This window comes from Cajanus cajan, chromosome 3 (assembly GCF_000230855.2).
Source record: "Cajanus cajan strain Asha chromosome 3, NIPB_CcT2T_4, whole genome shotgun sequence".
NCBI classification, from domain to species: Eukaryota; Viridiplantae; Streptophyta; class Magnoliopsida; order Fabales; family Fabaceae; genus Cajanus; species Cajanus cajan.
The window spans coordinates 18590297-18600877 of NC_138519.1; the positions used below are offsets into that span (position 1 = coordinate 18590297).

General features: G+C 42.3%; 1 protein-coding gene across 1 annotated transcript; it reads left to right on the forward strand.

Annotated features, from left to right (window-relative positions):
• Positions 1 to 5500: 5500 nt before the first annotated feature.
• LOC145956125 (uncharacterized) lies at positions 5501 to 7141 on the forward strand. Its single transcript, XM_083071685.1, has 5 exons — positions 5501 to 5585; positions 5711 to 5913; positions 5983 to 6081; positions 6130 to 6418; positions 6768 to 7141. Exons 1-5 carry the CDS (start codon positions 5501 to 5503, stop codon positions 7139 to 7141), a joined length of 1050 nt encoding a protein of 349 aa, XP_082927811.1.
• The last annotated feature ends 3440 nt before the right edge of the window (positions 7142 to 10581 follow it).

A 10581-nucleotide genomic window follows, 5' to 3' on the forward strand; every position in this document is an offset into this window, starting at 1 on the left:
GCATTTTGGACCATTTCAACTTCATTCCTGGACCTTTTCACCAAAGTACACAAGCTGTTTATTGGCGTACGGTGTGGCTGGTAACTACTTGGATAGTGTGGAGGACAAGGAATCTATGTAGGTTCAAGGATAGCAGCTTCTGTTTTGATAGTATGGTGAAAGAGATTCAGGTTCACAGTTGGAGGTGGTTGTCATCCTTCACAAAGTCTTTCCGGTATAGTTTTTCACAATGGTGCTGCAATCCTGGTCTATGTTTAACTAGATGAAGGTCTGAGGTGTCTAGGTAGGTGGAAGATAACTAAGATGCAAGTGGGTGTATAATTGATAGGTTGTTCTCAAAACTGGGTAGGATAAATTATAGTTTAATTCGATCAGTTAGAGAGGGAGGGTGGGTGGGGTAGAGTTGCTCATATTAAGGCTGGAGTAGCGAGTTGTGAAGGGTTCACTGTAACAACTACTGAAGTGGGTAATCTTCTTTTTTATTTTTTTATTTTCTCTTCATGGGTTACAGATGTTTGGTTCTATTTGTAAACTTGTCTTTTCTCTTTTGGTACCACTGGTACCTTTCAATGAAATTTTTCTTAGCTGTTCAAAAAAAAAAAGTTATTACTATTAAATTGAATTAACGAAATTAGTAAGAGATAAAATTCGACATATTTTAAAAATAAGAAATCAAAAGTCCATAGTTTAAAAATAAGTATCTGAAAATGAATTTTTATACCTTTATAAGAGAAAAATAAAAGGTTTGATCCAATTTATAAAGATAATTTTGCATTAAAAAAAATAGCTTCTAATTATTAGTCAGACAATATCTTAGACTCGCACTAAAAAATGTATTAGGAATTGATAATGTCATGCCATCACATATAACGCATTTACATATAAAACTAACTATATATCATGAGAATAAAAGCATTAAGCATGTATTTCTTTAACACCAATATTAGACATAAAATAAGATATTTTTAGCATGCTGATTTTCTAACACTACTTGCGTGTTTGGTTTTACATACGGTAACACACGTATAATTGAATTTTCACGTTCAATTTTTAAAAATATGGAGAAGTAATAATTCTAAGAGTGTTTATTTAACAGATTAAAAGTTCTTTCTCGGAAATGTAAACATAAAATATAATATTTTTTATATTTATTACAAGTTTTGAAAATTTTTATCCTATTATATTTTTTACAAGTTTATTCTCTTATTGATTGGTGAGAATATTATATTTTCTGCGAATATGAAAAGTTACATTCAAACACACCGGTATCATTCCTAATCAATTATTTTTTTATTTAACTTATTTTGAAATTTAAAAATATCTCAAGAAATATCATAATATAATTAAACATATTTTTAAATTTACCCTAGGATAATATTACATTGAAATATTTCTTAAAATAAGATTATTGGAATGCGATATAATACACCTTGAAATTAGAGACAGATGTAACTCGATCTCCCTCTCTCCTGACCCCTAAATTCTTTTAATAATAAAATATTTATTATACTAATTATATAATTATGGTGAAACATTGATTAAAAGCTGATACATACTATATTGTTAATAACTTTATGATTTAAAATAATGATATTTATAAATTGGATAGATAATAATATGATATATTTAATAATTATGATTTAATATTTATTTAATTTTATTACTAAAAACTTCTGAGCGCCTTCGATATGGTTCCGTTTCTACTTGAAACAAACTTTTTATCATTTTTTTTATATAATTTTCCTTCTTTTTTTTACCTATTTTAATTTTCAATTTCTAAAAACATGTTCTTTTTATGGAAAAAAGGGATAAAAGGAAGTTATTTTGTATAAATGACGGATTGAGCTGTGTATGCAAAGGTTGGAACTTTCATAATAAAAGAAGTTTTTGGCCTAACATATTGTCTTTAGCTATCAAAATATATGGGACCTATACATAGAATGATGAAGTTGCATGTATATAGGTCACTAACTTTTAGTTTATCATTCTATATTAACAACTTTTTAAAAGTGACACATTAATTTAGTAAATATAATAAGAATAATAAGTTGTTGATTTAGGACTTTTATTTTGAAAATCACTCACACTTCCATGTTGTGTTAGAATTGAAGTATTCTCGGAAATAATTGAAATATAAGTAAAAAAAAAGTATTGATAAAAAATTATAATTTTACAATATTACACTATAATTAATATACACTTTGAAAAGAAATAATTACAAATATCAAATTTAACATAATAAAAATATATTATCTATACTAATAGATGAATTAGTCTAATATACAAGTTACTCTCGAGTTAGATGTTAGGCCAGGCGTGATTTGGATGCGCCAGGCATGAGTGGGTTTGATGTTTTTAGATTGAAAATGATGTTTATGCATGTTTAAAGTTGAAATTTTGATCATGTATGTATGATATATGATGTATGGTGGTGTATGATTCATATGTATGCTTGGTAATGATATGTATGAATGTTTAAATATGATATGACATGTGTATATGTTCATATGAGAATGATATTGATCATGATGGTAGATAGACCATGTATGATGTATGATGCATTATTGCATATGATGTCTTGTGACATGTGTCTAGGACTTGAGGAAAGGGAAATATTTTTGAACTAAGAGAGCTCACATAGAGTCTTTTGAGAGTGGTGCTTGAATGGGTCACTGATATAAATGAGAGTGGTACTTAGATAGGCCACTGGTTTTGAGTGAGAGTGGTACTCAGGTAGGCCACTAGTTTAGGTGAGTCTCCTCTAAGTCCTTAGCTAGTGTTGGAGCGGAGTATGAGGTCAAGGGTTATTACCTTAACCAAGTATTGGAGAAGGTGCGTGGTTCCTTGTAGATAGTCGGTGGGCGAACTCCACAAGTGACTTGATAATGCATGTCAAGGTCGTGGTAAGTCTGTATCCAGCTGTGGTATACCTAACGGTAGAACCAAACTTCCAATTGTGTAAGTGACATCATCCGAGTAAATCCGAGTGAGGATTTATATCCTGTTTAGCTGTGACCAAGCGGGCGCATTGGGCGTGAAAATGGTTGGAGTGGTTTCAGTTAGATTGGGATGTCACTTATACTACTCTGTTGGAGATCTCCTAGGTGTATATGCGTGACGATGCATCAGATGATTGATATGCATTGATATCTATCATGAGTTGCTATTATTGCATGATTTTCTAGTATGATGAAGTGTGTGGTGTTGACTTCATGTTTGATGAAATGATGAATGAATTGAGATGGAAGCCCTTTGGGACTTGATTTGGATGCATGTGTAGTATAGATTTTATTTTATACTTGTATGATTGCTTTTTGAACTCTAGTTTACCCTTCTATTTCCATGTTGATGGACTGTGATGATCATACTGTGTATGGTGTGAGACCCCTTTTTCCTTTTCCTTTTCTATCCCCGGCTCTTTTTACTTACTCACTCTCAATTCCCTTCACTCACACTCTCTTTACTCTCTTCTTCTCACTTCACTGATTTCACTTCCGCTGTTTGGATTCAAGGTGGTGTTGTTGAGTAGGTGAATCAGAGCTCTTCTTCTTCTGTTCAGTTGCTCAAGTTGATCTTTTCCGTTCAAGCTCCATTCCTCCTCCATTTTCTTCTCTGTTCTCCTTCCTGGAAGCTCGGATTCTCGCCGCAAGGTAAGGGAAGCTAGGTCTTTGGCTGTTTGTGTTGGAAATGAGTTCATAAACTCATTGAGTGGCTGATTTACTAATGATTGATTGTTGTTTTGGATCAAATTTCGTTTTTGGGGTTTCGGGGTCTTGAGTGAAAAATTGGGTTTTTCTTTGTTTGGTGTTGCATGCTGAAAATGTTGGGGTTTTTGGGGTTATTGATGGAAATGTGGCATTTTGGCTGGGTTGCATGTGCTTAGGACATGGATTTCGTGCAGGTTTTGAAGGATTTTTGAAAGTTGGGGAGTTGCTGCTGATGATCGCGCTGAGCGCTGTTCTTCGCGCCGGGCGCGCGACCACCAGGGGACTCCATTTGGCCAAGCCCGCTGGGCGCAATGATGAGTGCGCCGGGCGCGTTTGAGAATGTGGGTCTCTGGCTAGCCCGCGCTGGGCGTGACTTGGACCACGCTGGGCGCGATACCAGTTGTAGCATGTTTTGAGGTTTTGGTTCTGCGCTGAGCGCGACCCTTGTCGCGCTAGGCGTGAGACTCCTTGGGAGTCTCTACCTTGTGGGCGTTGGGCGCAATTTGATTTGCGTTGGGCGCGAGACCTTGGGAGGTCTCTGCCTTCCCCGCGTAGGGCACGGGTTTGGGCACGCCGAGCGCGTGAGACTCCTTAGAGTCTCTGCCTGGCAGGCGCTAGGCGCAATTGGTATTGCGCCAGGTGCGTGTGAGCCTTGCGCTCTCTGGCTGGGTCACGCCGGGCGCGGGCACGCCTGCGCTAGGCGTGCTGGCCCCCTGGTGCTCTTTGGTTGTGTTGCGTCGGGCGCGACTAGGAGAGCGTCGGGAGCTGATGTGAAGCTTGACTAAATGCTGATAAATGTTGTTTTAAGCTGAAATTGCTGAATATGCCGAGCTGTTAGATGTTATTGCTGAGTAAGAATGTGTAAGCTGTGCTGTGAGCTGTGTTTAGATGTTCAGCTGAGCTATGTTGTATGTTGATTTAAGCTGTATTTGATGATATTGTTGTGTTGTGCTGAATTATATGCTATTATAGCCCCTATGTCGGTGCTGTTATAGCCACTATTGTGGTGCTGTTACAGTCGCTATGTCGCTGCTGTTATAGCCACTATTATGGTACTGTTATAGCCGCTATGTCGGTGCTATTATAGCCATTATTGTGGTGTTGTTCTAGCCGTTATGTCGGTGTTGTTATTGTTGAATGTTGTGAGATGGTTGATGTGCTGATAGTTGTAGTTGTTTACCATTCATATTTTACCTGTGTATGCTGAATTTTTTTCACTAGCTTACCCTTTGTTGTTTCCATGTGGTTTGGACTGCTATGATCATACTATGTATGGGAGCAGGGCAGGGTTAGGTTGGTGTTTTGCTGAAGAAGGTCTGCAGCTGGCAGATGAAGTTTTATTTTTTTGATGTTTTTAGCTACTTAGTTAGCAACTGATAGATGTATTTTGTTTTGTACACTCTAACTCTAGCCGGATTAGGACGTTGTATATAAATATATTATAGATCCTATATTATATACTCGTTCTTTTCTGTCTGGTGTTTCCGGTGTGCGTTGCTGTGTGTAGTGACCAGCCGGGTCATTACACATTAGTGGTATCAGAGCAGTTCGAGTCTAGTGGACACTCTGTGGGGGTGGTTCCTTTAGGTTTTTGTTGTGCTGAGCTCTGTGTTATGTTGTCTTGCTATTTTGTTTGTTGTGATGTTTTGTTGTGCTGACTGCTGTGTTGTTTTATTGTGATGCTGATTGTTGTTTGGTTTAGTTATTGTGTACTAAAGATGCTGTTACTTTTGTAGACAATAACTAGAACCAATGAGCAGATAGCTCGTGCCATGGAGATGATGGCTATGGCTATGCAACAGCAAAATGCTTATTTTGTTAGGGTAGAGGCTGATAGAGCTGCAGCTGGTGCAGCAAGGCCCACGGGGTCACAAGAGAGTCGGGATCTAGCTGAGTTCTAGAAATGCCATCCTCCACAGTTTAAAGGAGATGCAGACTCAGAGGTAGCTGACCACTAGATCTGTGAACTTGAGAAGATCTTCACTGTGCTGGGATGTTCTCAGGAGAGAGGCTGGCATACGCTATTTATATGCTAGTGGGAGAGGTTGAGCATTGGTGGAGGGGTACTCACCATATGCTTACTGCTAGAGGTGTTGTTGTAGATTGGGAGTGCTTCAGGAGGGTGTTCCTGGAGAAGTACTTCCCGGAGAGCGTGAGGCACGCCAAGGAGGCTGAGTTCATGCGGTTGCACCAGGGTGGGATGACAGTATCTGAATATGCGATGAGATTCAAGCATCTGGCTCGTTTCTATTCGCAAGCTATTTCTGAGGCCTAGAAATGCAGGAAGTTTGCTGAGGGTCTGAAGCATGAGCTGAGGAGGGTGGTGGTGCCTATGGCCATCACCGAGTTTCCGGCCTTAGTTGAGAAAGCGAAGGTTGTTGAGCGGTTGGAAGGTGGCAACCGTGTGACTATGACTGCTTAGGGACCAGCTGGGTCCAAGAGAGGAGGAAATCAGAGGAAGCCATATGATAGGCCCCAACAACAGCAAGGGGGTCCTGTCATAAGGCAACCTTCTGGTGCTGCTAGTGGAGGGAGACAGGGTGGAGGTGCCACTCTCAGATGTTATAGGTGTGCTGGACCCCATCTTGTTAGGGATTGCCCGCACATAGAGAGTCGATGTTTCAAGTGCCAACAGATGGGCCACGAGTCGTTTAACTGCCCCACCAGAAACAAACCAGAGAGGGGTGCTCAAAGGAGTGATGTGCAGAGAGGTGATGCCTAGAGGGGTAACAGACCCACTACAGTTGGTAGGGTATTTGCCTTGATAGGTACTGAGGCTTCGACTTCTTCTGATCTTGTGAAGGGGAAGGGCAAAGCTGCTGGTAAGGATGTGTTGTTTTTGTTTGACTCTGGGGCTTCCCATTCGTTTATTTCCTATGCTTGTGTTGCTATGCTGGGTGTGCCTGTGTGATTTGGGGTTAAGACTGCTTGTGTCGACGCCCGCTTCTGCTTAAGTAGTTGCTTTTGAGTTGTGTGCTGGTTGTTCTATTGTTGTGAATGAGAGGAGGTACTAGGTGAACTTGATCTGTTTACCCTTGGTTGATATTGACATAATCTTAGGGATGGATTGGTTGTCTGTCAATCGCATCCTTATAGGTTGTGCCAATAGGCAGTTCATCTTTCCTCAGGAGGAGGATGAGTTGTTGATTTCAGCTAGTCAAGCTGAATTATTATTGAGGGATGGAGCAAAGTGTTATCTTCTGCTTGCTGCTATGAGTGTGGAGGCCGAGAGGGTCATTGCGGAGATAGATGTGGTGAGGGATTTTGTTGAGGTGTTCCCTGATGAGGTGCTTGGGTTGCCTCCGGTTAGGGAGATGGAGTTCAGCATTGACTTGGTTCCAGGTGAGGGGCTAGTGTCGATGGCTCCCTATAGGATGGCTCCTGCTGAGCTGGTTGAGCTGGAAGGTCAATTGGAAGGTCTGTTGGAAAAGTAGTTGGTGCGGCCGAGTGTATCGCCGTGGGGTGCTCCCGTGTTGTTGGTGAAGAAGAAGGACGGAGGTAGTCAACTTTGTGTGGATTACCGGCAGTTGAACAAGTTGACCATTAAGAACAAATATCCACTTCCCCGGATAGACGACTTAATGGATCAATTGAGGGGAGCATCCGTTTTCTCGAAGATTGACTTGAGGTCGGGTTATCACCAGATTAGGGTGAAGGAGAGTGACATACCAAAGACTGCTTTCAGGACTAGGTATGGTCACTACGAGTATGTTGTGATGCCGTTTGGCGTGACCAACGCCCCAGCTGTGTTCATGGATTACATGAACAGGATCTTCCGGCCGTTCTTGGATAAATTCTTTGTGGTATTCATTGATGACATCTTGATTTATTCAAGGACCCCGGAGGAGCATGGAGAGCACTTGAGGTTGGTACTGGAGATTTTGAAGGCGAAGCAACTGTACGCTAAGCTTTCAAAATGTGAATTTTGGTTGGATGAGGTGAAGTTCTTGGGACATGTGATCTCAGCTAAGGGGATTGCTGTTGATCCGGCTAAGGTGGAGTCAGTGTTGCAATGGGAGCGTCCAAGAACTATCACGGATATTAGGAGTTTTGTGGGTTTGGCGGGTTACTATAGGAGGTTCATTGAGGGATTCTCCAAGATAGTGGCGCCTTTAACCCAGTTGACGAGGAAGGAACAACCGTTCATTTGGACAGATGCCTGTGAGCGAAGTTTTGATGAGCTGAAGCGGAGGTTGACTACTTCTCCTGTGTTGGTGTTGCCAAATTCTGGTGAGCCCTTTGATGTGTACTATGATGCTTCTCACCAGGGTCTGGGGTGTGTGCTGATGCAGAACAGGAAAGTGGTGGCATATGCTTCAAGACATTTGAAGAATCATGAGAGGAATTATCCCACTCATGACTTGGAGTTGGCGGCAGTTGTCTTTGCCTTGAAGATATGGAGGCATTATTTGTATGGTGCTCGGTTCAGCGTCTTCAGTGATCACAAGAGTTTGAAGTACTGTTTGATCAGAAGGAGCTGAACATGAGGCAGAGGCGGTGGATGGAGTTTCTGAAGGATTATGATTTCCAGTTGATGTATCATCCTGGTAAGGCCAATGTTGTGGCGGATGCGCTGAGTAGGAAATTCATCCACATGTCTAGTATGATGGTGAAGGAGCTAGAGCTGGTAGAGGAGTTTAGAGATTTGAATCTCGGTGTGGAGTTAGCTCAGGATCACATTAGTTGTGGGGCAATTACCATAATTAGTGAGTTCTTGAGGCAGGTTGGACTCAAGCAGTTGCAAGACGTTGAGCTGGTGAAGCTTCTTGGTTTGCTGGGTACCGAGAAGGCCGTGGGTTTGGAGCTGGGCAGAGATGGAATCTTGAGGTTCAAGGGCAGAATTTGCCTACCTCAGGATGCTGAGCTGAAGAGAGTTGTGTTGGAGGAAGGCCACAAGAGCAGACTTAGCATACATCCGGGTATGACTAAGATGTACCAAGACCTCAAGAAGACTTTCTGGTGGTCTGGTATGAAGAGGGAGATAGCTGAGTATGTGGCGGCCTGTCTGACTTGTTAGAAGGTGAAGGTGGAGCATCAGAAGCCGAGTGGGTTGATGCAGCAGATGGAGATTCCGGAATGGAAGTGGGATAGTATCACTATGGACTTCATTGTAGGGTTGCCTAGGTCGGCTATGAATAGTGATGCTATCTGGGTGATAGTAGATCGGTTGACCAAGTGTGCGCATTTCTTGCCTGTCAACATCAAGTGGTCCTTGGAGAAGCTAACGCAATTGTATGTGAGGGAAATAGTACGGTTGCACGGGGTGCCTTCCAGTATTATTTCAGATAGAGATCTGAGGTTCACTTCCAGATTTTGGCAGAGTCTACACCAAGCCTTAGGCACGAAGCTGAAGCTGAGCTCTGCTTACCATCCGCAGACGGATGGTCAGTCAGAAAGGACAATCCAGTCCTTGGAGGATTTGCTGAGGGCTTATGTGTTAGACCACTTGGGTAGTTGGGAGGAGGTCCTACCGCTAGTGGAGTTTACTTACAATAATAGCTTTCATGCTAGTATTGGGATGGCGCCGTTTGAAGCCTTGTATGGCAGGAGATGTAGGACTCCTCTATGTTGGTATCAAGATGGTGAGTCAATGGTTGTGGGACCGGAGCTGATCTTACAGACTACTGAGAAGGTGAAGATGATTCAGGAGAGGATGAAGACTGCTCAGAGTAGGCAAAAATCATATGCTGACAAGAGGCGTAAGCCTTTGGAGTTTGTTGAAGGGGAGCATGTGTTTCTGAAGGTAACTCCAACCGCTGGTGTGGGAAAAGCGCTGAGGGCAAGAAAGTTGACACCGAGGTTTATGGGTCCCTATCAGATAATACAGCGTGTGGGTCCGGTTGCTTATCGGTTGGCCCTGCCACCGTCTCTTTCAAACCTACACGATGTATTTCATGTGTCCCAGCTGAGGAAGTATGTTCATGACCTGAGTCATGTGGTGGAGTTGGACGATGTGCAAGTGAAGGAGAATCTGACTTTTGAGAAGTTGCTAGTAGCTGTGGTCGATCATAAGCTGAAGGAGCTGAGGGGAAATTCCATTGCTCTGGTAAAGGTGTTGTCAGATGTAGCGACTGGTGAGGCTACTTGGGAGGTGGAGCAGCAGTGCAGGGAGCGGTATCCGTTTCTTTTCCCAAGTAAGTCCATTTTCGGGGACGAAAACTCTTGTTGTTGGGGAGGTTGTGAGACCCCTTTTTCCTTTTCCTTTTCTATCCCCGACTCTCTTTGCTTACTCACTCTCAATTCCCTTCACTCACACTCTCTTTACTCTCTTCTTCTCACTTCACTAATTTCACTTCCGCTGTTTGGATTCAAGGTGGTGTTGTTGAGTAGGTGAATCAGAGCTCTTCTTCTTTTGTTTAGTTGCTCAAGTTGATCTTTTCCTTTCAAGCTCCATTCCTCCTCCATTTTCTTCTCCGTTCTCCTTCCTGGAAGCTCGGATTCTCGCCGCGAGGTAAGGGAAGCTAGGTCTTTGGCTGTTTGTGCTGGAAATGAGTTCATAAACTCATTGAGTGGCTGATTTTCTGATGATTGATTGTTGTTTTGGATCAAATTTCGTTTTTGGGGTTTCGGGGTCTTGAGTGAAAAATTGGGTTTTTCTTTGTTTGGTGTTGCATGCTGAAAATGTTGGGGGTTTTGGGGTTATTGATGGAAATGTGGCATTTTGGCTGGGTTGCATGTGCTTGGGACATGGATTTCGTGCAGGTTTTGAAGGATTTTTGAAAGTTGGTGAGTTGTTGTTAATGATCGCGCTGAGCACTGTTCTTCGCGCCGGGCGCGCGACCACCAGGGGACTCCATTTGGCCAAGCCCTCCGGGTGCAATGATGAGTACGCCGGGCGCGTTTGAGAATGTGGGTCTCTGGATGGCCCGCGCTG

What these genes read in the sequence shown, in the direction of transcription:
- LOC145956125 (XM_083071685.1), top strand. Translation starts at nt 5,501, where the DNA reads ATGCAACAGCAAAATGCTTATTTTGTTAGGGTAGAGGCTGATAGAGCT. An exon ending in GCCCACGGGGTCACAAGAGA is followed by an intron (nt 5,586 to 5,710) that starts GTCGGGATCTAG and finishes GGATGTTCTCAG; the next exon opens with GAGAGAGGCTGGCATACGCT. An exon ending in CCTTAGTTGAGAAAGCGAAG is followed by an intron (nt 6,082 to 6,129) that starts GTTGTTGAGCGG and finishes ATGACTGCTTAG; the next exon opens with GGACCAGCTGGGTCCAAGAG.